The 27,565-nt window shown below is 40.3% G+C and overlaps 2 protein-coding genes across 2 annotated transcripts in view; both read left to right on the forward strand.

The window, feature by feature from the left end:
* LOC111340679 (sushi, von Willebrand factor type A, EGF and pentraxin domain-containing protein 1) overlaps window positions 1-1,709 on the forward strand; it is a 28,544-nt gene extending 26,835 nt beyond the window's left edge. Inside the window, exons 33-35 of the mRNA XM_088733943.1 lie at window positions 253-585; window positions 885-1,076; window positions 1,419-1,709. Of these exons, the coding sequence (XP_088590069.1) occupies window positions 253-585; window positions 885-1,076; window positions 1,419-1,579 (686 nt within the window). The 3' untranslated portion in view covers window positions 1,580-1,709. The remainder of the gene's footprint in view (window positions 1-252; window positions 586-884; window positions 1,077-1,418) is intronic.
* Window positions 1,710-3,436: 1,727 nt separating this feature from the next.
* Window positions 3,437-27,565, forward strand: part of LOC111340680 (E3 ubiquitin-protein ligase HERC2-like) — a 52,952-nt gene continuing 28,823 nt past the window's right edge. Inside the window, exons 1-25 of the mRNA XM_088732518.1 lie at window positions 3,437-3,692; window positions 6,004-6,815; window positions 7,631-7,913; window positions 10,304-10,474; window positions 13,429-13,629; window positions 13,802-13,956; window positions 14,369-14,514; window positions 14,896-15,009; window positions 15,301-15,472; window positions 16,038-16,311; window positions 16,454-16,657; window positions 17,285-17,510; window positions 17,939-18,343; window positions 18,690-19,192; window positions 20,271-20,307; window positions 21,159-21,250; window positions 21,660-21,877; window positions 22,163-22,419; window positions 22,789-22,979; window positions 23,222-23,530; window positions 24,310-24,483; window positions 24,859-24,995; window positions 26,159-26,663; window positions 26,755-26,941; window positions 27,154-27,357. Of these exons, the coding sequence (XP_088588644.1) occupies window positions 3,612-3,692; window positions 6,004-6,815; window positions 7,631-7,913; window positions 10,304-10,474; window positions 13,429-13,629; window positions 13,802-13,956; window positions 14,369-14,514; window positions 14,896-15,009; window positions 15,301-15,472; window positions 16,038-16,311; window positions 16,454-16,657; window positions 17,285-17,510; window positions 17,939-18,343; window positions 18,690-19,192; window positions 20,271-20,307; window positions 21,159-21,250; window positions 21,660-21,877; window positions 22,163-22,419; window positions 22,789-22,979; window positions 23,222-23,530; window positions 24,310-24,483; window positions 24,859-24,995; window positions 26,159-26,663; window positions 26,755-26,941; window positions 27,154-27,357 (6,058 nt within the window). The 5' untranslated portion in view covers window positions 3,437-3,611. The remainder of the gene's footprint in view (window positions 3,693-6,003; window positions 6,816-7,630; window positions 7,914-10,303; window positions 10,475-13,428; window positions 13,630-13,801; window positions 13,957-14,368; window positions 14,515-14,895; window positions 15,010-15,300; window positions 15,473-16,037; window positions 16,312-16,453; window positions 16,658-17,284; window positions 17,511-17,938; window positions 18,344-18,689; window positions 19,193-20,270; window positions 20,308-21,158; window positions 21,251-21,659; window positions 21,878-22,162; window positions 22,420-22,788; window positions 22,980-23,221; window positions 23,531-24,309; window positions 24,484-24,858; window positions 24,996-26,158; window positions 26,664-26,754; window positions 26,942-27,153; window positions 27,358-27,565) is intronic.

Below are 27,565 nucleotides of genomic sequence, written 5' to 3' on the forward strand. Positions count from 1 at the left end.
GGAGTTAGAAAGCCAAGCTAGATGACATGATGATGGTTCTCAACTTGTTATTTTGAACATTTTATAGGTGATACAAAGCATAAACTCCCTTAAGTACAACGCTTGAAGGTCCTTAAAAGCACTACTCGGTAACACGTACTCTGGGATTATTATTTTTAACGCTTTCTTCAGCTGCCACTAACCTCGACAATCGTTGTCAAAAAGCGACGGTGAAGTTGAAGTGACTTACCAAATTAATTGATTTCTTAACAGCTTCATCATGTGGCGGAGAACTCGTTGGTCCTTCCGGAAGTTTTAAATCTCCAAACAACCCCAACAGCTATCCAGACAATGCTTACTGCCGCTGGAAGATAAGCGTGCCTTCTGGCAAGAAGGTCTTAGTTACATTCAACACGCTAAAAACCCAGAAGAACAAAGATCTGGTAGAAATATATGACGGTGCTTCCAAACTACTTATTACCAAACTCTCTGGAGTTTATTCCAAACCAGTTTCATTCACGTCCGAACGTAATTCAATTGATATCCGTTTTGTGTCTGATGGTAGTGAGAACTCGGAAGGATTTTCAGCATCCTACGAGCAAGTCAGTAAGTATAGTTTCTCATTCTACACCAATTCTCTACTTGAGATGCAACGACCGTTTTCCCTTGAAGAGAAAGTTTCGTCCGGCTTTATAAAATCATTTCTTCCTCATTAAAAAAGAGGCAATCTTTTTATCAGGACCCGTCCAGCCCCGCTCGCGTAATCTCATGGAAAACTATAGTGAAAGCTGACGTGTCCGGCCCTAGTGCACTTGTTCCGCTTTGTTGCAAAAGAAAAAAAAAAAAAAAAAAAAGATTGTATCAGCTTATATACATCTAGTAAGACAATTATTACTACTTATCAGCCTGCGGAGGTGTAATTTCTGCTCTGGACCAGACTGTGATGTCACCCAACTTCCCCAGTGACTATCCAAACAGTGTCACTTGTGTATGGTCTCTCTCCCTTGGTGTACCCTTCCAGTTGGAATTTGAGAGCTTCAACACACAGTCTGGCTACGATCTCTTAAAGGGATACAGCTCACTAACTTCCTTTACCTGTAAGTAGTTATCGACAATGGTTACTTTTGCTTATTTTATTTTATTTCATTTATTTTTTGGTTTAAATTTTCAGTTTATTTTTAGTTAACTAAAAAAAGAGCTTGTAGCACGGCGGAAGAAAATTTCCACGTTATCACCTCGTTTTGTGGGTCCTCTCTCTTCGTACCTCGAGGGCGGTAGAAGACAAGCCTGGTAACGGGGATAATCCCTTGTGACCCCATTACTTCTTATTTTTCTAATTACTCTTCCATAGCTAATTTCTTGAATAGTAGCTCTTGTTATCACTGTCATCAATTTGTTCTTGTTTCAGTTAATCCTTGCTTATTTGTTTCTATCAACAGCGAGCGATCTCGTATTCGATTTCGACGGGGAGAGGTTCGCGCTCCCACCCATACAAGCACCGGATGGCCAGATGTACCTGATATTCACATCCAATTACGTCGGAACTGCGCCAGGATTTAAGCTGACGATTAAAAAATATCAAGTGATCGTAGGAAAATAACTGTGTATTACGGGCCTGGAGCTATGAAAACGAAAAACTCCAGAGTATATCGTGCCATAGTGTTTTAAAACGATATCATCAAACGGGCTTTGTAAGAGAAATGAACATGAATAAAATATTGAAAACCAAAGCACAGTTGTTGTGAGATAATTACTTTCATCTGTATAACCCTCCCTTTTTTCCCTGGAGCTTCCCAAAGTCATCAAGTTACTCTGCCATTTTGATTTGATGTCTGAGTTCCCGGGAGACTGGGTCCGCTGCATAGAGGTCGTTGTGACGTATCATCCGAAACACGTCTCTTACGGCCTCAAATTTCGGAATTATGTAGTCTTGGTGAATTTCCAAAGTACTTCACGTCTACTATTTGAAGCTGGGTTCAAAGCAAAAATTGGGTTGAAAATTGAGCTGAAAGGTTATGGGTAAGAGTCCAGATCTGGAGAAGGCTACAAATTAAAGTAACAAATAACTTGAATAGATTGAATAATCAAGACCCAGCATCTGAAAACAACACTACAAGGTACAATCAGGCAACTCAAGTCAAATTTATAGGCAGGAGTTATGCAGCAACAGAGGTACATGCATACTTAGCCGTTGTTTGCGGCTTTATATTCATCAGTCTAGTGGTTTGTCACCGTCAGGCCTTATAGATTGTGCTATGAAGTACGTAGCATATTATGCTACCAGCATTGCTCGATCTCTTTACCAATTGCAAATTATGCTCCATTTTTTTTTCAAAATTAAGCTAATTTTTATTAAAGTATGCTTTTCAAAAACGAAACAAACCCAATCCAAATTATATAAATATATTGTTTATAACGCTTTATTTTAAGTTATATTACTTCTTCTGATAAAACATAATTGACTACTGCGCTTAAGACTAAAATCGATGTTTCTCTTCGACACCATTTTATTTCGTAAACGACAAAAGTATATACTTCCGTTGTGCCTGTTCCTCTAGACGAAGTTATGCCTATTCCCCTAGACATGGCAGTGACTGCAGACAAGCTACCTCGTCCCAGTTTATTAGTCTAGAGGAATAGGCTTCCGTAGTTGTGCCTATTCCTCTAGATGATGAACGACTCCTTTTTCCCCAAAGTAAAGTCAAAAACAGAATGAATCATGGACTGAACTTGAAAATAGGCAGTCTTAGAGACCAGAAAAGGCACGACTCTGGATATATTGCCTTCAATACTACTAAAATACTCTGATTATGCATGAAGTGCTTCTTTTGTAAAGGAGATGCTCGTTTTACCTAATTATAGATAATTATACTTACATATAGGTTAATTGACCACTCCCTGTAAGGGCTTTTCAGGGCCAACACCCACCCATCCCACCCCAGGGGAGGACATCCACCACACAGTAATCTCGTGCGTGGGAAATTAACGTCTCCTACCCCTAACCTTGCAGGGGACGCGGCCTACGGTTTATTCGTCCTTATCCGAGAAGACTAGAATATCTATCCATTTCTTGTTGTAGAAAGGTAGCAAATTCTCCTCAATTATTTTGTGACCATGAGTATTGGTCCGGACGGGGCTCGAACCCTCGACCTCCCGCACAACACAATCCGGCGCTCTAACCAATTGAGCTATAATATTCAGAGGAAGTGGTTCATCCAAAGTGACAACATGCTTTCCAGAATTGTACCGACTATAAAAGGTGAGCTGGCACCTTATTCAAAGTTGATAACTCCAAACGCAAGGGGACGGTGGTCAGACGTATCGACTAGGCAAGGGAGGAGATCGAGCCACCCCACCGCTCATGACTCGCCTGGTAAACTGGGACGAGGTAGCTTGTCAGCGGTCACTGCCATGTCCCACATGTCAGTGTATATTTTTAAGACTCACGGTGTCAACATACGCTCCTTCCGTGTGCCAAATTATTGTTAGAGATTACTTGTTTAAGCTTACTTCCTCTGTATTATGTCTTAAACACAAGCCATTACCTTATCGGCGTAGGGATGCCGCACTTTCCACCTCGATGTCTTCATCCCCTGAAGTAATATTTGTTAGATTTTACAAGCTATGAAAATATGCCTAATCTAACAAACCCGGTGTCTTCTTTGCGACCTCAACCAAGGCTGGGTGCCAAGTGGTTGAAGACTGACATACAGGTAAGATTTAAGCAGATGGTGGGCCAAATCATGGGAAAATTATGTCAGAAGATGGATGTAAATCATTTCTTTCAACTAGTGGTGACTCCAAATTTATTTAGAAGAAGCCTCGGCCTTCATTTGTGGAAAAAAATTAGATGTAAATCAATCAATTCTTCTCTCGCCGTGGCCGCATTTTAAACTTTATTTCAAAATCGTTTTATGTAAACGGCGTCCATGCCGGTTGTAGATCCATCAGGGCCTCTTTTTTAATCATACCGGGAGATAATAGTTTGAGATTAATTCGATCCTCTCCTCTTCTTTTAATACGCGCATACATCTTTTAAGATTTGAACTGATTTCAAGCCGCAAACGCTATGTTGTTATCAATTTTACCGGTGCTAAGCTGTTGTTTAATTGTACTTATATCCATCATTTTCACTTTTTTATTTCTTTCATTCTATATAAACTATCTTTTGCGTTAGGTTTCATGAGATCGCTATTAATCAAGTCAACTGAAACGATGATTTGAAATGTGTCGCAAAAATCGGTAAAAGTATTAGTATTGCTACGGCGTAAATGGGGAATAATGTTGGTATTACTTGATACCTGATAAACGACTCACTGAATTTCCTTTTAAAGTTGTTTAAGGTTGGGTTCCAGGATTGACATGCAGCTGTGAAGTACACTACATTCGCTCCGACGAAGGGCTAACGCTCGAAACGTCAGCTTTTATAATCGTTACGGTGGCCAATTTACCATTTCAACTTTGTTGATATATCCAAATTATAGAGCAAAATAACACTTATTACACAGAATAACAAGTCATGAATACATACAGGTGGATGAAAATGGATCGTTTTTCTGTAGTTGAAACATTTGACAGAAGATTCTGTTCTAAAAGAACTGTTCAATATTTTCACGGCGCTTATACTTTGTACAGATTACGGAAAACCTGGTTGTATGTCCAGGGCTCAACACTAACCAGTAGAAATTTGGTTTTGGCTGGTACTTTTTGATTTTTACTAGCCAGTTTGGCAGGTGAACAAACCTAAATTGTTGTAACATCTAAGATGTCACGAGGCACTTGGCTTAAGTAAGTTTAAAAATTAATTTTGAACCCTAATGTCAACTCTTCTCAATGGTTCACCAACTTACCTGTACACAAAGCATACCTCTTTTAAAGCTTTCAATCCCATGAGTGACCAAAAAGGAATTTCTCCTTACAATATAATTAACAATTATTCCACGAGCGCGCATTGGATATGAGATGATAGATAGCCAACGAGGCGCGTAGCGCCGAGTTGGCTATAATCATCTCATATCCAACAAGCGCAAGTGGAATAATTGTTTTATTAAAAACGTTAAATTAAGTTATTAAATTTTATTAAATTTTTAGCTCCCTTTTGAGTTTAAGCTGACACGTACGCTTACCATATTTGTAGATTATGGTTTATTGGCTGATATACCATAATGGCTAAGCCAATAAAAAGTCTTGAATTGCATTATCCAATGATCTAGCTTTTAATAATAAGTTTTATTAAAAACTAGATCATTGGATAATGCAATTCAAGACTTCTTATTGGCTTAGCCATTATGGTCTATCAGCCAATATACCATAATCTACAAATATGGCAAGCTTACGTTTCAGCTTAAGATTAAAAGGGAGCTAAGAATTTAATAAAATTTAATTGAACGTTTTTAATAAAACAATTATTCCACTCGCGCTTGTTGGATATGAGATGATTATAGCCAACTCGGCGCTACGCGCCTCGTTGGCTATCTATCATCTCACATCCAACGCATGCTCGTGGAATAATTGTTAAATATTTTATACTTTAATGTAAATACACAATTTTGAAGGTCAGTGGCTGCAAGCTTTTTACAAATAAACTATCTATCATCTATCTATCTATCTATCTATCTATCTACCTACCTACCTACCTACCTACCTACCTATCTATCTATCACAATATCGTAACATTTTCGAGCAAAAAGGTAAAGAGAAGAAAAAAATATCAATGAGGGGATGTTTCTTGATTTAACAGGAAGTTCCTAGCACAGTCACAGGAGACTGTACAGAGAATATATATTTAGATCTTAGGAGTAAAAGTCAAATTGTAGAAGAATTTAAAATTGTTTGGTTGCATGTATCTTTTTTAACTTTGAAATGTAATCCTATTTAGGAACAATCACATCATTATAATTTCAGTTAAATAGTTGAAAAAGTAATGCAGGCCGGTCATGTTGAGCTACTGGTATTAAGCACTCTTTACTTGAATTCATAATCTGTACAGTTAAATTAACTTTAATGTTTTTTTCAATTTTTTAGACTGCATTCTTGCCTGATGGTCTTAAAAAACTATGGAATGAACTCGTTAAAGATGGAGAAATTGTGAGGAAGGTATCAGATATAAAGATGAACAGCGATGGCATTCCTGCTCAGAAAGGATCAACAGGAAAATTTTATTGTGGTCTCCATATTCTTAAATGTACTTGCTGTGAGGGTCAGTGCGGTCCTGACAAGGGCTGTAACTGTGAGCCTTGCCAGAAATTGGACCAGGAAGACAGGGAACAAACAGAAGAGGAGGAGAGAGCCCCTTCTACAGCAGGTCCCCTGATGGACTCTTGGACATGGGGAGAACAGCCAAGTACCGAACAATTAAAAGAAGTACTACAAGGACTTGTCTTTGAACAAAGGGAACTTGCAAGCCAAGCTGCAGGAACAACATTGTCAGCAATGAGACTTCAGCAGCGTTTAGCTGTGTTAGGACGTTATTTCATTGCTCTTTCAAGGGAGCAAGTGTCTAATGCATTTAAGACAAGTTGTAAAAAGAGCATGAAGATGGAGAGACAAGACACTGGTAAAAAGAGGAGGAAACGTGGCAGTGCTGATACAGAACAGGCTTCCCTGGGCTTAGCTAGAATTGGTGCCAGGGCAGCTTTGTCATTCGCATTTGCTTTTCTGCGTCGTGCCTGGCGATCGGGAGAAGACGCAGACTTGTGTCGTGAGCTTCTTGATGAAGCACTAGAAGCTTTACAGTGTCTTCCAGAAGCAACTTTGTTTGATGAAGCTTCAGTATCTCCTGTTTGGTTAGAAGTGGTTGAGCGTGCAACAAAGTTTTTAAGATCAGTTGTGGCAGGGTAAGTGTCAGGGTGCAGTGATGTCTAAATCTATGTTTTGAGTGACAAAACTGTACCTCATTTCCTGGTACTTGTGTGTCTAGGATTTGATACAGTAACTTGCATGGCTTATGCTGAAGTTCTGTACTTCTTTACTATTCCCCCTGTAATTATTACTGAGTGCAGATTCAATCAAGCCTCGATTATTCAGACTCTTGGGGTCTTGGCTGAATAGTCCAGATAATTGGCAGTCTGATTATTTTACGTGTGCTTTGTTTGATGGAAGAAAGTTGTTATGGATCTCTAATGTGACTAATTAAAATTCATAAAGAATTAAAAAGATTTTGTACAAGAACAAGAATATTTGCACTGTTGGAAAGTCTTCAAAGTGAGTAGAAAGGGAATAAAGAATAAAGAAGAAATTTTGTCATATGACATAGCCCCACTCATGCAGTCCCACAGAAAACCATAATAAAAGCTGACACATGCAGGGCTGGACAGGTTGACGTGAGCTGGTCCTGTAAAAGCTGTCCAACCCTGCTGCCCTCGTGTTGCTTTATGGGAAAAACTTAAAGGAAAACAGAAATGACAAAAAAAATATCACATTTTTCAAGGAATTGGGAGTTTTTTAATCTGACTTGCAAATATAAAAAAAAGTTTTAATTCGTGAATTTTTTTTGTGCTCATGTGGCTGCATGTGCCCTTCTATCATGTCCTATTTAGTTTGAAATTTTGTTTGTGCAAGTCTCACACTCAGTGCATAAGACTTAAGAGCTCTGGATACTAAAAAGTTTGATCAGAATGTGACGTTCCAACATATTTTTTTGTCTTGTTAGGAAAGGAAACGAAGACAGAGTGTATTGCAAACCTCTTGATTCTGTTCCAGTATCTGATCAACATGTGGCTTTGGGAATCCTATTAGAACTTGGTGTACAGAGAGGCACTCTTCAGCACATGTTGGAAGTCATCTTGTTGTTGCTGGAGCTGTGGGATAGTGGACAAGATAACGACACAGACTCTTGTTTCACATCAGCTCCATTAATTCATTTATTGAGAAGGTTTGAGGAAGTAACAGGTGCTTCGCATAAGGCACTGGAACCAAACAAGTTGGCAGAAGAGGTAAATTTCTGATCTCGTAAGGGTCCTATGACACTCACCTCAGTTGTAACCATACCTTAATTTTTGTGTGAGCTACCTGAGGCTACCTCTGTGCCCAAAAACGTTGCCAAAAATAACTTAGGACAGCTGGTAAAATTTCTTGCATAACTGTTTCATGTTGTTAGGATACTGTATTATACTTGTACATACAGGTGTGTGTATTTTGAAACATTTTGACAAATTTTCCCACATTGACTGTTTAACAAATGGAGTCCATGTTGCTGTGTGTCTGGTCATTTATAGTGTGCATGTAGATCACAGTGATGTTAAAATGTGGCAAGGGCACTCTTAGGTGTACATGTACATTTACATAACATACATGTATGTTAATTTATCTGACAAAAAAGGGGCTTACAAGGCACTTGTAGCCGTGTGTTCCACTGGTGTTGATGTCATCTGTGATCTAGCTATTACAGTTCAGACCTACATGTACAGCAATATGGAACAAATTTGTTCTGTTTACAGTTGAAAAAGCAAAATGTTGTTAATGGTGACATCATCTATGCCGCAGCAGGCCTCCAATAGATCATAAGTATTAGAGCCAATTAAAATGAGTGGATAATTCAGCTTATCTTGAAAATAAATTGTGCGGCATACTATACGGTGCTAACGTGGCCATTTCTCTTGTCTTTTTTATTAATAATTTTGGATATATCAACAAAGTTTGATATATTAAGCTTGTTAGCTCAATTGGTAGAGCGCTGCACTAGTATCGCAGAGGTCAGTGGTTCGAGTCCCGTACAGGCCTGAAATTTTTTTCAGGTCTGATTTTCACTATTGCTCAAATAGTGCTTTACTGTGAAGGATCGTGCACATATACGTTTCATAACCGCAGTTCATACATATGTTTCATATGTTTGTTGTTGTTTGATTTATCATCTACGGGTTCATGTCGAATTAATTTGATGGCCTGCTCTCAGTTGGCTTGTTAGCTCAATTGGTAGAGCGCTGCACTAGTATCGCAGAGGTCAGTGGTTCGAGTCCCGTACAGGCCTGAAATTTTTTTTTTTTTTTTTTTTTTTTCAGGTCTGATTTTCACTATTGCTCAAATAGTGCTTTACTGCGAAGGATCGTGCACATATACGTTAAAGTTGAAGTGGTAAATTGGCCACCGTAACGATTACAAAAGCTGACGTTTCGAGCGTTAGGTGCCCTTCGTCAGAGCGAATAGAGGAATTGTGGGTTGTGTGTGCTTTTAAAGGCAGAGAATGGAGCTACGTTATTGGTGGGAACATGGCAATGAAAAAAACAAGAATAAATTAGTGGAATGAAAAGTGGTCGTTGATCCCTGTGGGATTTAGGCTGATAGTTTTGAAAGAAACTGTTTGGGGCTGCGTCGGTGGGAGTAACAAAATAACTTGGATATATCAACAAAGTTGAAATGGTAAATTGGCCACCGTAATGATTACAAAAGTTGACGTTTCACGTGTGAGCCCTTCGTCTGAGTGTGGGATTTGGACTGCCAGTTTGAAAGATGAGCTTTTGTTCAAGATTTTTACGGCTTTCCATGCTACCTAAGTGTAAGGAAAGACCGCGGATTGCCATATGTTGCTTAGAATGATTAGGTAAATTAAAATGTCTAGCGACTGGTTTCAATGTGTCCTTGTCATTCCTTTCCACGTCTCGAAGGTGTTCTCGGAATCGGTCGCCTAGTCTTCTGCCTGTTTCGCCGATGTATATCTTTTTGCAATAAGTGCAAGTTATGCAATATGTTTCATTGGCAGAGGTGCACACGTGTGAAGTGATCGGTGATCTTAATGGATAGCTTAGGTGTCGATATTTTATCAGTGTTGTGAATGAAAGGACACGTTTTGCATCGTGCACGAGCGCATCTAAAAGTGCCTGGTTGGTCATGAGTCTGAAAAGAACTTCTGACCAAAAAATTGCCTGTTTTTGTCGCGTTTGAATGAAATGAGCGGAGGCTTTCACAGCCTTTCCTTACACTTAGGTAGCACGGAAAGCCGTAAAAATCTTGAGCAAAAGCTCATCTTTCAAACCAGCAGTCTAAATCCCACAGGGATCAACAAACGCTTTTCATTCCACTAATTTATTCTTGTTTTTCTCGTTGCCATGTTCCCACCAATAATGTAGCTCCATTCTCTGCCTTTAAAAGCACACACAACCCACAATTCCTCAATTCGCTCAGACGAAGGGCTAACGCTCTAAATGTCAGCTTTTGTAATCGTTACGGTGGCCAATTTACCACTTCAACTTTGTTGATATATCCAAATTATCTCGTTACTCCCACCGACGCAGCCCCAAACAGTTTCTTTCTAAACTATCAGCCTTTTTTCTATTAATAATTTTGTTTTATTTTTATTTTTCCTTTTCTTGTTTATCTTGATGTGAAGGTCATGTCATCCAGTATACCAAAAGTGAGTCCAACAGAGTCATTCTTGCGCTACCTGGCTCTTCCTGAGGATGAATCAGAGTTTGTTGAGCTGCAGCACTGTGCTGTTGTATTGGTTTCACACTTGGATAGGTTGGCTGCTCCTTATCTGCCAGTGTCTTCAAATCAAAAGGTACACAAGCTGCATATATGTTCCTCTATACCTGCTTTATTTCAACTGGTTTTTTCAAATTGCTTAACCTGTAAACTTCCAAGATTGGCTTGTTAATTCTCCTCCCTAACTGCTACACATTTCCTTGTAAATCAGTTGTAAGAAGTTGGTGTTAGCTCAAGATACAGGGAAATTTCATCCAATAAGTTTGGGTTTTCTTATTATCTGTTTGCTGGTTAATGAAACTCTCAGGCCAACGAAGGTGCACCACGCCAGGAGGATCAATAAAGATTCGCAGTCCAAACCTCACAGCCAACACGAACGTAGAAAGTTAAAAAAATTGTGAGGATGGACAACTTCTGACGTAAAAATATAAAAAAAATTTTAATAAAAAACGTTTCGGTCAGAGACCTTCTTCAGTTATTTACAACTTTTGAAATAAAAAAAGAGCATTAAATAGGATTGAAGTGCTAATGATTACATAATTACAGATAACGACTAATGAACTGGTGCTAATAAACAAAAAACCTAATTACAAAGAAAGCAATGGAAAAAATACAAGGAACAAACCCTAAAAACTAAGAGATAAGAATACTAAATATGTTAATATAAGTGGCATAACCAATTGCAAAGAAGCAATGCGGCGAGCATTAAAAAAGGGAAGGCCCACTTTTTACTACAACTGTATACCTTAATTAACAAAATCCCAAAACAAGGCCTTTGAAGCCCGAAAGGGCAAATTAGCAACAAAATCCCTGGAGGGGCCCTTAAATGATACTAATCATAGTAAGATCCCTTGGCAGGGCCTCTGAGTCCAATCCACACCTAAAGGGCCGACAAAATCCAAGAAAAGGGCCTTTGAACGATCAATTAGTAGCGTCTAATTTAAGATGGAAAATTAATTATAGCAAATTCTATTTTTTGAATGAAATTCCTTTCTTTTATTCAAACCATGGGGTGCCAAAGAGAACAACTGAGCACTCCAATAAGCCTCTTTTGTGATTAACAGCCTATTGATCCCTGCAGAGCCACTAGGGGCCTGTACCTGATCAATGCATTGGAACGAAAAATCGTACAGGGTGTGTGGGGTTTTGTTGAAGTGTATCGCTACTTCACAAGTTGTTTTGTTTGTTAGCATAGTAGATTTGTGATTTCGAAATCTCACTTTAAAGTCGGGGGTAGTAGATTCCAGGTATTGCAGGCGACATTTCTGACAGGAAGCCAAGTAAATCACATTTTTAGAGTCACAGGAAAGTCTAGAGTGAATGGTGTAATTTTTGCCCGTCGGAAAGCTGAGAAGTGATTTAGATTCAACAAAGAAATTCTGACAGAGGTCGCATCTTTTCCTATCGCATTTAAAGCAGCCATCGTTATGAGGAATGGTTTGTGTCTCACTGGCAGTTCTAAAACAAGATGGTGCTAACAATTCTTTGAGATTTTTTGATCGACGAAAAGATGGTATGATAGAACATTGAGGAAAAAGTTCTTTCAATTTGGGGTTAGATTGCAAAATAAACAAATGCTTTCTGATTATGTTGCCTACATCAGGCAAGTTAGGATTAAATGTAGTAACAATTGGAAATAGTTTCTTCGCTTCTTTTCCACGAGTCCTGAGTAAATTATGTCTAGGGATGGCGGAGGCTTTGGAGAATTGTTTAGAAACTAATTTAGAAGGGTAACCCTGGTTAACAAGGTACTCTTTGTACTCAGCTGTTCTCTCGGCAAAAAATACAATTTCTTTTCAATGTTGTGGCTACTTCAATCTTCTGGCTACTTTTGTATTTTTTCCATTGCTTTCTTTTTAATTAGGTTTTTTGTTTATTAGCACCAGTTCATTAGCCGTTATCTGTAATTATGTAATCATTAGCACTTCGATCTTTAATGCTCTTTTTTAATTTCAAAAGTTGTAAATAACTGAAGAAGGTCTCTGACCAAAACGTTTTTTATGAAAAATTTTTTTTATATTTTTACGTCAGAAGTTGTCCATCCTTGTAGTTTTTTGTAGTTATAACTGCAGACAGAACTGTTTCGGCCTTCTGGGCCTCATCAGTTCAGTGCTGATGCTAGGATGGGGGAGGACCGAGACGGTCACCCCAAACGACCCAGCCTTTGTGGTATCGTCTAAGCCATGCCAGAGTGCTCAAACTAGAGTAAACTAGCAAGCATGTGCTATAATTATATATATGAAGGGACATTAATGAGAGAAGTTACATGTTAATCACTTCTGGGAGTTAAAGAGTCAGTTGATTCACTTTGCCTGTCTCCCAAAATGTAACAGGAGGGAAGGCATGTTTTAGTTTGTCCCAGAAGGATGGCAGGACTCAAAAGAAATATGACTCAATGCCTTTGTCAAATGTTTATTATGGGCAATTTTGGCAATGGCAAACTTACATTACAGTACCCTACCCTCTCTTCTTTTGTCTTTTGCACTGATTGGATATTTAAATGATACAAATACAATATTGAGAATTCTAGTGCATGTTAGTGTCAGTAGTGATCAGCAAACCTGCAGTAGGTCAACATTTTTGCTTAATATAGATCATTAGGATCATACAAGTTCCCTTGCTTAAGTATAGCCTGTGGAGCAGACATAATTTTGGCAATCAAGTGCTTGATATTTTCTAAGTGAGAATGATGGCTGTCATCTTTGATTTGAATGGAAGCAGAGGGCTGGGAAGAGAAATAAAATTTTTACAAAGGGGGTGATGGACAGTGAAAAAATGAGGAGGGGGTGAGGGTGGGGAGTGAATATTACACCTTCCTTCCCCTTTCCCCCACTGTTGACTCAAACTCCAAATTAAACATGGCCGGTTGAATAAACAATCATGTGCTTCTTAATGTTAACTCTCCCTAATAAGATGCCTGCACTGCAGGCTAACTTTGGTACTTAGCCTGAAAGAGTTTCAAAGAAGGCATGTACACGTGGTTTGACTTAGATTATATATATGATGATTTGTTGTAATTAATTTGTTTAGACTCCAAGTGTTGGCCTTGTTCAGGAAGTTTTGGGATGGGGCTGGCTGTCATGGGGAAATGCTGGTCATACTTTGGGTCCTACAACCTTGGGTAGCCTTGTGGAAATTGGAATAGCTCAGATCTGTTGTGCTGAGAAGTGTTTTCTTGCAGTTACCAAAACTGGCAAGGTTTACACTTGTCTGTACACTACAGAGGGACAGGTGAGAGAATCTGCAAACAAGGAGAAATAAATTGTTTTGATCTGTTAGTGCTGTCAATGTTGAAAATGTCAGTCTCCTACTTTAACAGGAAAAATCATGTTCAGTTGTTGTTGTCATCATTTTTTATGGTTTCTGTTGTTAATTTTACCAAGCTGGAAATTTATTCTTATAGGGTCCAGTGCTTATTGAATCCTTGGCACAAAAGTGCGAAATAATCAAAGTTGCCACAAATCCAGAATGTAAACATTTTATGGCTCTGAGCCGAGAGGGTGAGGTATACTCCTGGGGATCTGGGGACGGTGGCAAGTTGGGACATGGAGACAACAAGTACGAAGATATTTGTGCATCTTTATTCTTTCAACTCTGTTGTTAGATGATGGTAACTGTCAATGATTTTGGTTGATGAAACAATTTCAGAAGTACTATTTGAATCAGAAAAAGTTGTTTTATTAAAAAATGTAAGCTAAAAGCAAGGTTCGTACTTTAAGAAAACTTTGACCTGCAACAGCACTGGAAGCACGGTTCAGTTCAACACCCTCCTTTGAGCAATTATCTTTTGAGATGTGCACTGAAGATGCTGAAAACATTTTGATCTGATTCAATGATAATGAATGATTAATTAGTGTGAAAAATAATTTTTTAATTAAATTTCCTTGTCTCTAGAGCCCTGAAATTTGGGACATCAAATAAGTTTGATAGTTAGACTAAGTTTACTTTGTAAATGTTTTCTCTTTGTTAGTTTCTATGATGAACCAACCCTGATCACTGGTCTTGCTGGCAAGCAAGTTATTCAGATTGCGTGTGGTAGTAGTCACAGTGCTGCTGTAACATCTGAAGGAGAGCTCTACACTTGGGGCCGAGGCAACTATGGAAGGCTAGGACACGGTAAGCATGATTAAAATAGTGGATTTGTTTGTATGCTAGCGTGGGTGAGCACATGGCATTCAGGATATTCCAATGTTTGTTGTTGTATTTGTTTAGAAACAGGAAACTTGGTTGGAGAGCAGTAAGGAGGGTAATAAACAATTATTCAGTTAAAAATACAACTGTTCAAGATAGAAGCAATAACTGTGTAGAGTTTATTAATTTTTCTACTTAAAGCTCTGGGCCACTGTTTAAGTCAGGAGCCTATAATGATCAAACAAGAATGACTTTCAACCAGAAAGTCAGATCAGTACAAGGATTGACTGGAAAACAGGAACTTTTTCATTTGCATTATCTAATTTGTTTTTTCCATGCTAAATATGTTTTCATCTTTGTTTTCAGGCAGTAGCGAGGACCACCTTGTTCCTGTGTTGGTTAATGGTTTACGTGGATTTCACATCATAGATGTTGCCTGTGGAAGTGGTGATGCACACAGCTTAGCAGTAGCTGATGATGGTTGGTGTATTGGTGTTCTACAGTGCACTCTCCAATTGAAGCCTGTATTATCTTGAATGAATGCAACTTCTTGAACCCTTTGAAATATCCCCTTTGTCTCTGGAGATTTATGACATCATGTGCCAGGAACTCCTCTTTTCTCAGTGGTGCAAATGTTGTTAGTTCACATGATACTGCGAGTGACAGTGAACTTAATTTATGCATAGTACATTAATTATTATATTACCTTAACTAAGAATGGCTGCATAGAATAACATGAATTACATAGACATACTCATTGTCTGCTTTCAGGCACTGTGTGGTCCTGGGGAGATGGAGACTATGGCAAACTTGGTCATGGAGGAAGTGATAGTTACAAAGCTCCTAAAGTTATTGACAGATTACAGAGTCTGGGTGTCATGCGCATATTCTGTGGATCACAGTTTTCAGTAGCACTCACAAGAGATGGACAGCTGTTGGCTTGGTAGTTTTCTTTCATCTACATGTAGTTATAGCGTTCCATTTTCATCATTTTATTATTTTGGCATTCATGCATTCTTGTTACCACCATTGTAAGACTATAAATGTAAGATGATTTCCTAAGCGAGTAAAATTATGCAATTTGTTTTTGTCATTTTATGGAGCAGGGTGATAGAAAATGTGTACAAACAGGGCACTGACTTTTTTGTAACCCTTCAGGTGAATTCCCTGAGTAGAGCAGAAAGATGTAAGCCCGCCATCCAAATTTATGTATGTAATACGGGTTCATCTTCTTTCAACGTTGCAAACTGAGAACTAGCTTTCTTTCTCTGGAGATCCTTCCTCCACTTTTTGTCCTCATCAAAAAGTTCCTGAGAGTTGTGTTACATGTAACGTCATTTTAAATGATTTATAACTTTATCAACAATGACTCTTGACCAATGAGTGTGCGAGAATTTATACAGTTATTGTAAACATGAGGCTCGATAGGAACAGTGAAATACGTTGCTTATGTATGTGCAAAATAATATTCATGGTACTCATTATCCACCTGTATATGTATCTTTCAGGGGCAAAGGGGATGGAAGTCGTCTTGGTCATGTATCAGAGGATCATGTGCGCTATCCCAAAGTCATCGAAGCATTCTGTGGAAAGAAGATAATCGACTTTGCTGTTGGCTCAGTCCACTGCCTGGCGGTGACGGAAGATGGTGAAGTGTACAGCTGGGGGTGGAATGAACAGGGACAGCTAGGTGACACCTCCTGCACGAACAAAGCTGAGCCCACTCTTATATCATCCTTAGCAGGCAAGGAGATCTCTGGGGTGGCTTGTGGTCCTGCACAGGTAGGTGATGTCCATCAACATGTTAAGTCAGTTACGAAGTGAAGCTGAGATTTATTTTAAAAAAAGGCTGTTAAAAGGACAGGTAATATTTTCTTCTTCTTAAACGTATTCAGTTACGCGTGCATTTTTCTCTGCTTATCAGAGTTTTGCTTGGTCATCTGCCGGACACTGGAATGTGGGGCTACGCCTTCCTTTTTGCCTGGATGTCTGTAAGAAGACATTTGAGTACCTTGATGCACTGTTAAGACGTGTTAGTGAAGACCTGACAGGAGCCCTCGACTGGCCCCCTCCCCCACAGGAGAAAGAATGCATTGCAGTTGCAACATTGAACCTATTGAGACTTCAGGTGAATGATGGGAACTATTTATTGAGAAGACTTCCATTGAACATCTAGTTAACAAATAAATTCTACCACAATGTTGCCGTGTGTCTGGTCAGCGAAAGATCACGGATGTCATGATGTCAAAATGTGGTGAGAACGGAAAAAAGTAGCACTCGAGGTGCAGCCGATTGTGTCACTGATATACTCACCACAGTACAACGTCTTCTGGGATCAATTACTGTACATGCGTGAGAATGCGTCCCCCTGGGCTCTGAGGCACCAGTGCAAACGAAGGGGGGAGGCATGTTCTCACGCATGCCACTCCACTCACAGTAACATGAAATGCATTTGGTTCCTAGGATCAAAAGGATATCTGTTGTTAATGGTGGCGTCATATATGCGTGCCTCCAAAAAATCTTAAGTAAGAACTAATCAGAGTACGTGTATAATTCAGCGTATTATATAATCAATAATTGACAATAGTCGATTCAACTTGTTCTTGTTGTTCCATTTATGAATAGAAATACAAGTTTAACTCAGAAATACAGTACAACAGTCACTGCCTATTCGTCGCCTGTCCTCCGGACATCGTAATAACTTTAAAGGAATTTTTTTCATTTGTGACCCTCTCTTCCTTTATTTTCAACTTAGCTTCATGCAGCTATCACGGGAAATGTAGATGCTGATGATTTAGGGTTGGGAGTCGGGAGTAAGCTGTTGCAGTCACTGAAACAACAAGTGGTGTCACTGGCCAGCAACAAAGGAGTGCTCAAGACTGTACAGTCAGCAGCTCAAGGTGCACTGAGCAATGGATGGGTTCTGTTGTTGCCCACGCCCGAGGAAAGAGCAAGGGCTTTGACAGAGCTCTTGATTGAAAGTGAGTGGTACAAATTAGCCATCTGATGCCTTTGATAGTGGTCTTCTTTTAGAGTAGATTTTTGTGGTAATAGGTCAGATATAATTGCAATGAGTGTCAAGTTTCACTCGATACCTACAATGCCATGGAAAGAATAAGTTGTAGTAACCACCCACTTCGTCCTCCTGCTTCTCCACGCCCCAGGGTTTTCTGACTGCCAAGTTACCTTGATCAGCGAAGGAGTGCTTCAAACGGTTTCTTGGTTTAGTTTACACAGTTCTTGACTTGTCGCTTTCCTTACTGGGGTAAAACGTTTGGTAGATTCAAAACAAAAACACTAGCCGTAAGAGAAAATTTGTAGATCACTAGTGCAATTCATCTTTATTGATGGACACTGCTTACTGCAAGTAGTGACTTGTTTCCTGTTTGTACTGGACAAACATTTCCAGCCTGCGACAAGGCGACCTCTTCACCAGCTGGGAAGAAGTTCATGTCGAATCTTTTAATCAAGAGTTTGATGGCAGAGGGGAGTCTGGAGTCGGCCTTGGAGACAGCCATAGACAATGAAATTAAAGGAGGCGCTGGAGAGAATGACAAAGAGAAAACAACAGAAAGCAAAGATAAAATCGCTGATGTCCCTCTTCTTCATCTCACCCAGCATCTTCTAAAGACATCATCAGCACAGGTGTTGGGCGAATTTCAGCAGTTGTTTCTAAAGCCACCAAAGTTACAGTGGCCTTACACTCCTCCGCCCCGACCCATGACAGTAGAGTTACTACTCAAGTTACAAAGGCTTCTTATCGGGAGCTTTTTCTTGTATCATGAAGATGAACGACCGTGGTATTTGGTGAAAGGTAAGTGTAGCTTGATGTGCTGGCGTGGTTTTGGCAAGCGAATGCTTAGGATTTGAAATTGGTTAGTGCAGAACTGTTTTCCCTCGAAACACGCCTGCGAGCCACTGAGCAAGTTTTGTAGTCAATTAAAAAGATAGAGACCGATTCTGTTTTTGGCGACTGTGACGTTGCCGTAGTTTTTTTGAGCAAGGCAGACCTGAAAAATCGTTCAACAGAATCATGGCCCCATTTCCCTCTCTGCGACCATGCTTTATACATACGGTTGATGATCTGAATTCTCCATTTCTTATTCTTTAATTGATAACAATCATTCAGCTGACTACTTTCAAACTACATGTTCCTACAGGTGAAGAAAGAGCTCTCAGTACCAAGCAACAAGGTGCGGCATTGCTGCTGCATAAGTATGCCACCTTGCTTTGTTCCCATGCTGGTGAGATCCTTCCAGTAGCCTCCTCCCTGGCATCCAACGGTCCGCGCCATTTCGTGGTCTCCTCCCAAATTGTCCAACGAGAGATGACGGGAGTTTTACTGCCTGAATTTTTGACGTCGATGGTTCTTCTACAAACTAGCATGCCAAGTGTTATGGACTCGTCCAGAACTGTGCCACTGGTAAGCAGTCTGTTGGACTTGTTAGACAAGTTTAACCGGCTCGCTCCTGGTGTACAGAAAGAGGACGAGGAGGACCTAGCCTGGCCGGGTGGGATAGGCAGTCCCACTCCAGCCCGACGGAAAGCCGATGGTGAAGTCACTTTTATTCGGCCCGAGGATCTGGAAAATCATAATAAAGATGGTGGACTATGGGTTGTTATTCATGGGAAAGTTTATGATCTTCAAGATTTCAAGGATCAGGTTTGTTTCTTTCACGTGGATACAGTTTCACTTGTAATGGCAGGTCGAGTTCGCTTTGTATTACGAAGTACACAGTGCATTGTAGGTTGACGACACAGAACGCGTGTTTGAGTCTCCTCACCCTTTCACTCCCAAGATCTCATTAGTAAATTCTCCTTGCTGTCTGCTATACATTTCTTATGATTTTAATTTGGTGAATTTGGTATTGGATCAACTAATAATTCCCCTTATTGATATATTCTCCAATCTCAATACTTTTCTGCATGGTATTGTATTACATACACATACACACTTTATTTAGAGAGGGTGGCACGGAATAGTTGAAGTAACTAGTAAACTTGTGGCCTTCTATTGCCACCCATCCCACCCCAGGGGAGGACATCCACCACACAGTAATCTCGTGTGTGGGAAATTAACGTCTCCTACCCCTAACCCTGCAGGAGACGGGGCCTACGGTTTATTCCTCCTTATCCGAGAAGACCAGAATATCTATCCATTTCTTGATATTATAGAAAGGTAGCAAATTCTCCTCAGTTATTTTAAGACCATGAGTATTGGTATTAAGAGGAGAAATATTATATCTTGGTCACTCATGGGAATTTAAGGGTTAAACCATTAGATTTTGACTTTCTGTGCATTGACACGTAGAACACAAGAGAAAGTTTTCCAAGTTTCCAAGTTTATTTCGCACTATTCAAATTAATACGGTATAAGATGACGTATATAACTAGGTGAAGAAGATAATGAGAAGTAGATATCATGCAAGTTTGTATATCTGTGCACAGTGACCAAAGTAGCCGTAGCTTTCGTGTTGGTCACTGTCCCATTTAAGTAAATAGACAGGTCCAAGATACAAGCGTGAGGTAATAATAAATTGTGGTATTAAGAGAATAGTTCTTAATATAAATATGGAGAATGAATACTAGACTTATTGATACAGCACGATAATATACTACATTTAGAGGCTCTGCCCTTTTGAACTGGTCGCCGAAGGCTGTGTGTATTGTGGTGTTAGGTTTTGTTCATTCTGTTAGAACGCTTTGTGAGTTTGTTGAATGACGTTTTTTTACCGTTTTAGGCACCCTGTGGAAAAGAACTGCTACAGTCTTACGCAGGTTAGGAACTGTTTGTGCGATGATAATCCAATAGAAAAGTCTGTGAGATAGCTTGCGATTAAGGCGTGTTTATGGCGAGTGAAAAACCACTTCTCTTTAGTGAGCTCAGATTTTTAAGGAAAAAGAATTCAAGATAGAGATAGGCATTTTCCACTGAGACTTGACCATAAGCCAGACGAGGTAGGTTCATGATTCATCTCAAACATCCCTCCAGCCAATCGTGAGCAATACATCCTCGCCTCCATGAAAGGTTACCATATACACAAACTCGCTATGAGCGCTACTCATTAATTCTGTAAGAGAAATTGTGTAAAACAGAGCCCAATCTAAAGCCCCTTCCCCCTTTCGTGGTGATGGATCCCCTCATATTACAAATACTTATGCCAGTTCCTTAATACTTCGATATAGAATGGTAACTGAACTGAGTGGATTGCAATTTGGTCCGAAATCATAGCAAAATTTGCATGACTCAAAGTTCGTATAACATCCATTTCGAAATAGCGCAGCTATATATTTGTACATGATCTGTTCAAATGTTTTGTTCATGCAGTTGTGAGGTGGTTCGTAAAAAGGTAAAAAAAACTGTTTTCCTGCAATTTAATTTCTTTCTTTCAACAAGCAATTATATTTTAGTACTAAAAGCTTCCTCATTGGCTGGGAAGAAGATGCGATTTATAGCAAAAAATGGTACGATTCGTGAATAAATCGCACCATTGAGAGCCACTCAGATTACAAGGATCACCTGTGATTTCAAAATGGCTGAGATAAGTCGGCCATCACTCAAACCATTTAGATCTAACTTCGCTTGATAAAAGTGATTGATATGACTTTTTATTCGATTATTTATCCAGCTGCTGATGCAACTCAAATATTTGAGGAGACTAAACATTCGGTCGAGGCAAGGGAAATGATGCAGGCATTCTTTGTTGGTATTTTTGTAGAGGTATGTAACAATTCACATGTACATCAAAGTTTCTGTTTAAGGTGTAAAAGTAGCATTGAGGTCGAAGTAGAAACGAGATTTTTGCCGTCAGGGTGCCCGTTTTCAGATCGTGCAAAAATTTGGTGTTTTGTATTGGACGGTTAAACTCACATGCAGAGCTCTTCTGCCAAAAACGAAATTTTACGCCTTGATTTCCCTGGTTTCCAGGAAACCAAATAAAGGAAAACACAAACTCGTCGAAGTTGCACAAACTGATCAACGGAATGAGAACCAAGTCCTAAACTAGATAACTAGAGATTGAAATAACAGTTGACGAGAGAAAGAATAAACGCGATTCGAACGAGCATGGTTTCATCACTTTACGTAGCCAAAGGTAAAGTGGTCATAGTTATGTCCTTCTCTATTGTAGCCTGATCAGGAGCTAGCTCTGGACAGTGCGTTGTCAGTGTCGTCTCCATTGATTGATTGTGAGCGCACGTTGGGTCTTTTGCTGGGGCTGTACGCCTGTCATCTGGCACACAGCACTCCTGTAAGTGTAGAAGAAGAGGAAAATGAGAGATGGCTGGCCTCTGATTTCTTCTCGGGTGGAATGGCGGCATCAGCTGAACCAGTTGGCAATGTTGGAAGGTAAGAGTTGTTCAACATATTTTTCAGTAATCTAGTGGCAATGGATGACATCGTGTGACTCTGATGCCTGACAGTTTCTTCAGAGGATTTTCACAACAGTCTAGCGGTGTTACTCATGATAATAACCTTCCTGGTTAAAGGTGGGAGTCCAGTCTTTGAACATGAAAGCAAGCTAAGATGGTCAGCAGCTAATCCTTCTCCGCTGAAATCAAGTTGTTCCAAGCCTTTTAATGGCCGAAAAATCCCTAAAAAGATGAGTTATTCTACTACCCTTTGTTCTTCCAGAAAAGAAAAGGAGTCTTCAGAAGACAAGCAGGAACCTTTTACACGTCAGATATCAAACAGTGATCCGGCCAAACCTTTCCTGCAGTCTCTCACTTCCAGCAAATTAGAAGATGGAACAGCTTTGAAATTCCTTGCTGCCGTTGAACGGTTTTGTAAACAGAAGCGTTTTATTCTGCCAGTTGAATTCCCAGCTGATCACCCGGTAGAGAAGGTGGGAAGGATGTTGATGGCTTGCCTCTTAAAACACCAAGAGCTTGGTAAGTCTTCATGAACTTGTGCGAAACGCTCGAGCAAATCAGTGAGCGAACGTGGCCTAGGGATGGATAAACTACCAGACGCGACAAAGAAAGAACAAAACCGACGAAGGGCTAAAGAGCATTCAAAAGCACAGGGAAATGGAGTAACGAACTGGTCGATGAACTACTATTATTACAAGCGGTGGGGTCGAGGAAGGGGTGGGGGAACTTGTAAAGAGGTAGAAGTTTGCTTGTGCCGACGAACCATGCAAAGTACAGAAAGGGATGTGTCTGGCTTTGCGTTCGGTGAATAATCCAGAAGGCGTTTTCTTTGAGCATGAAATCTAACTTAATCAAATGTCACAACGATTCTCTGTTTTGTTTTGTCAGGGAATGCAGCTTTAAGTATCGTGGAGGGTGAGGGTTCGTCTCCGCCTTCACCTCACTCATCATCAGCTCAAGAGATAACAGCCTCAGGTCCTCCACAGAGCTCATCCACACACTCACCTGTTGTTTCAGTACCAAGACCTGTTGCTGAAGTCCTTAAAATTGTGTATCAGACCAAGTGCGCGCTTGTTAGGGTAAGCTACACCACTTTGCTGTCTCACAAGGTCTTCGCGCACAGTGAAAGCCGCGAGAGACGTTTCCGTCAGTAAATTACTAATTTCGTTTTCGTTTTCGTTTTCGTCATTAACCTTGTTGCCGACTTTTTTCTTTTTTTTTTTTTTGGAAGGGGGTCGGGGGTCGCAAGTTGAAACTATTAATGGTAGTTTGGCGATGTAGTGGTTTCATGGTCTCCTTATCGTTTTAAACTTTCTTTAAGGCAAGACAAGAATCTTCTCGTTCCTATGAGGAAGTCTGCTCCCCCGCCCTGGAGAGATGCCAGTTCATTTTCACTGATCTACACCCAGCTATGTCCAGTGAGGTGTCCACACTGTCTCGTCTCAGGATACGGAACACCCGGCCCCGGTGGGCCAAGATTGTGCAACAAATGATAAAAGAAAAAAAGTCGGAGGGAAAAGAAGAGCCTGTTGCGAGAGAAGGAGCAGACGTTGTCCGTTCAGATGTGGAACAATCCGAAGAAAAAGCTTTGAAGGAGAAGGAGAATTTAGAACAGAAGGCAAAGCAGAAAGTATGAGATGTAGTCACAGTAGCTTTTTCGTCATCGTAGTGCACCGAAAAAAAAGAACTGAGTGCTTCTTGATATGCCATGCATTATGATCACACCAGGGTTCGTTTCTACAATTCTATAGACCACTTTCATAAATGGCTGCTGGATTAATATTCTTTTGTTCAAATTTAAATTTGCCTAGGCGGCCTCGTTCTCCAGTACAAAATTCAAAAGAATACATTATCTCAAGCGAGGCCACCCAGGCAAATTTACATTTAAACAAAAGAATATTAATCCGGCAGCCATTTATGAAAGTGGTCTATTAGATGACCTGTAATAGGATTTGACATGCTAAGACGTGACTCGTATTTGTCTACACTGAAATCAGCATCCTGTTGGCCAAATAATCTCTGTCTTTTCGAAATTTTTCTACACGGTGCTGTATGAAGCGTTTGTGTCGAGACCGGGGAGAAATTAGGGTAGATCATGTAGACTTATTTTACCACCCCACCATCAAACCTCGATTATCTGGACCTGGGTTGTCTGGCTTTTTCGATTATTCGGACTCTCGATTATCCGGACTATTAAGCCAAGCCCCAGCTAGTCCAGATAATCGAGGTTTGACCCTATCGACAAAACAGTTGTTGTTATTATTGAAGACCTTTATCTTCTCTAGAATTGCCATGCCATAAATTCATTGGCGGTCCACTAAAACTGCTAATTGCAAAGTTCATTCTACACTTTTCAGCTTGAGGCACAATGGAAGTGGTTGTCATCTTTGTTTTTTATTGGTTTCACAGATTGATCACACCGCTCTAAATACGTCGCTGACTACTGCGCGGAAGGTGAAGTGGCTCCGTGAGCGGATAATTGGTTCGTCTACGGAGACATTGTTAATGAACCGCATAAAGGAGTTTATTCTTCACGATGAGCCAATAGATGTGGAGAAGCTGCGCAAATGTCTTCACAGACAGGTTTGTTTTTCGTCAGCCGTAGTTTGGTTAGTAAAGCCTCCCACAGACTGATAGAAGAGTAGACGAGAGAGGCTTTAAATTTATTCGATTTTCCTCAAATAAGCAAAAAGTGCTTGAAATACCTCGAAACCCCGAAACGTGTTTGAAATTAACTACCGAAGTGCATTTCAAGGACTAACGACGTGAAGTTCTCGCGTTTCAACGAAGTCGTTTCAGGGGGGCCACTTAGACCGACAGAGTCAGTAAAAAAATCGTCTTTGTAATTGCTTATGGTAACCTTCAAAGAGATAATGGTATTTTACAACATGATGATTTTGGCCTTTGCATGAAGAGAGTATTATAACTGTAGTAAGGACTTTGCTGTCACATTCACAGATGGAGAGGGGCCAGCGCAGATTGGAAGGAGCAGAAACTCTGTTGTCACTTGTATCCAAGGAATATTTCATCCCATCTGTTCGATACTCAATCTTGTGTGGATGGCAAGGTCTCCTGTCCACTCACACACAAGCGGAGTAAGTGTAGATTAGCGTAGCTACAGCTGAAGGTATAAGACTTGTTAAAGCAGTTTTTGAAGCGTAATGTTGGAAGAACATAGTTCTATTTCTCTTGAAACCCGTCATGTCCCTCCAAGGAAAGTCAGACCTTCACTCCTACTGAATGTCTTATTGTTCGTCTGATAGAAGATGGGTTTGTGTTGATATGTCCGTAAGGAAGTTACCTTAACATTGTTTGGACTTTCATTCTCGTCTAATTACATCTTGCCAAGACTCCAGTGTCTTATGGAGATTCGGACTTGTGCGAGACGTATACAACTCTCTGAAAGTTGAACCTTCTTAAGTCCTTTTATTTCTTACCTACTACAGCGAGAGCTGATTTTTATTTCAAAGTAATTCTTCCATCTGTTACCTATGGGGGCTGATTGTATGGGGTTCCTGCGGCAATTCGCTCATGTACATGCCGCAAAGATACATCATGTACATGCCGCAAAGATCATCTATGGCCTCGATTGGTACACACCTAGTGATTTGGTCTTAGCCCAGTGCAAGTGGCACATTTAAAAATTTATACGAACATAGATTACTTATCTTGGCACGTGACAGTTTTTATAACTTTTTACCCGCACCCATTATGACGCTGTTTACGAAATACGAGTGCAACTATAACTTGCGTAGGAAATTTACCTTTTTATCACCAAAACCAAACACTGAAGGTCTTCGAAGGTCCACCTGTTACAAGGCCGCATCTCTATGGAATTCTCTTGACAATCATACGCGTGCAATCTCAAGCAAGAGCTTATTTAAAGATTTTCTAAAACACGAAACCTCATACGCTTAGTTAAATTTATAGACGAATAACATTTTAATTAATTTTTAATTAATTGGGTTAATTTTTAAATATTGGACCGTATTAGCTTAATTAGGTCAATTAGGTTGATTTTAAATCAAGGTTAATGAATCAATTAGGTTAATATTTATATACACGACCATATTAGGTTAATTAGGACAATTGGGTTGATTATTAAATACACGACCACATCAGCTCCGCTGTAATTTTTATCGTGTTTAAATAAATGCTGTTGTTGTTGTCTCCTCTCTCTCTCTCGACCTACACTAAGGCTTGCCACACTAAGACTTGATAAAAGCGTTCGCGTCCACGTGTCATTACTGTCTTGCAGCAATGCTGTTCCCCACTGTTTAGTTGATGTCGGTCTTATCCCGCCATATCATCGCGTCATTCTAGAAACAGCTTTCCGTAGAATCAGCAGTTGGGCTGTCAACACTTTACGGGAAGCGATCATCTATGCCAATGATACCTTTAAGAGAGCTGAAACAAGTCCTAACACTACCCCAGACGATTTTCACGGCGGTCTTTCTTTAGGTGCCCTACCTGTGGCACGGTTTCTTCTGGCAACCTTGGGTATCCTTACTGCAGAACACAACGCGAGTGACATGAGTCTAATATTGAACTCAGGTGCTGTTGGTCTAGCACAAACCATCATGCGCCTAGCAGGGCCCTGTGAGGCTACCGAAGAAGAGGACGCCAGCTTGGCTGCCATCATTGATGAGGCGAAGGCAGCAAAGAAGGCCCCCATCATACCCATGACAGGACCGGATATGGCGAAGAGAATGAAGATAGGAATCAGGGTGGTGCGAGGCCCAGATTGGAAGTGGGGTGATCAGGTTGGTTTTTGTGTGTGTATCAACTTCAAATTTGTTACTTAAGAGCTATTATTCTTGGAAAGGCAATGGAGGTTCCCCATGTTTTCCTTAGGATGGGCCTCCACCAAGCGAAGGCCGTGTTATAGGGGAGCTTGGAGAGGATGGCTGGGTGCGCATTCAGTGGGACACAGGTAGTACCAATTCCTACCGGATGGGAAAAGAAGGAAAGTATGACTTGAAGCTAGCAGGGCCCCCTCCTGTCCCAGAGAGCAGCGAAGAAGAGGAAGAGGACATGAAAGGTAAACAGACCGCTTCATGAACTATTTCCTCATGATAATGTGTTTAACACTACCTTGCAGACTGATAGATAGACAAACAAACAAGCTGACAGGAAGGACAGCGAGAGGGAACGGCAGACAGACGGGCTGCAAAATCAGTGTTGGGAGGTTTTTGTGAGATTCGAAGAACTTTTCGTTGCTCGTGTAGTCAAATTTGTGTTGTTGATTTTCAGATGATTCAAAGAAAGAGAAGACAGAAATCCAGTCCACCCACCCAACTGCTTTGATTCGCCACTCGTGTGTTTGTTTGTTACAAGCCCTAGCAATAGGCTGTGGTCTCCATGCTAATAACTTACAGATCGAGAGTGTCAGAACGGTCAGCAGTCTTCTGCATAATCTCCTGGACGCAGGTACAAGCACAGGCACACCAACAAGTGGTAAGCGCCCTCATTGTGGTTTAGATAGACGAGTTGTTTGCCTTAACTGAATTTCAAAAATACAATGTAATGCTTTTCGTGGTAGTTTTAGCTAATTATATTTCTCGTTCAGTTTGATTAAGTCGAGTGTGACTTGTAAACATCCCAGGAATATTAGATTCAAAGCGAGCAAAAACAGTGTTCCTTTCGTGGTCTGACGTGTTTAGTT

This window comes from Stylophora pistillata, chromosome 9 (genome assembly GCF_964205215.1).
Source record: "Stylophora pistillata chromosome 9, jaStyPist1.2, whole genome shotgun sequence".
Taxonomy (NCBI): domain Eukaryota; kingdom Metazoa; phylum Cnidaria; class Anthozoa; order Scleractinia; family Pocilloporidae; genus Stylophora; species Stylophora pistillata.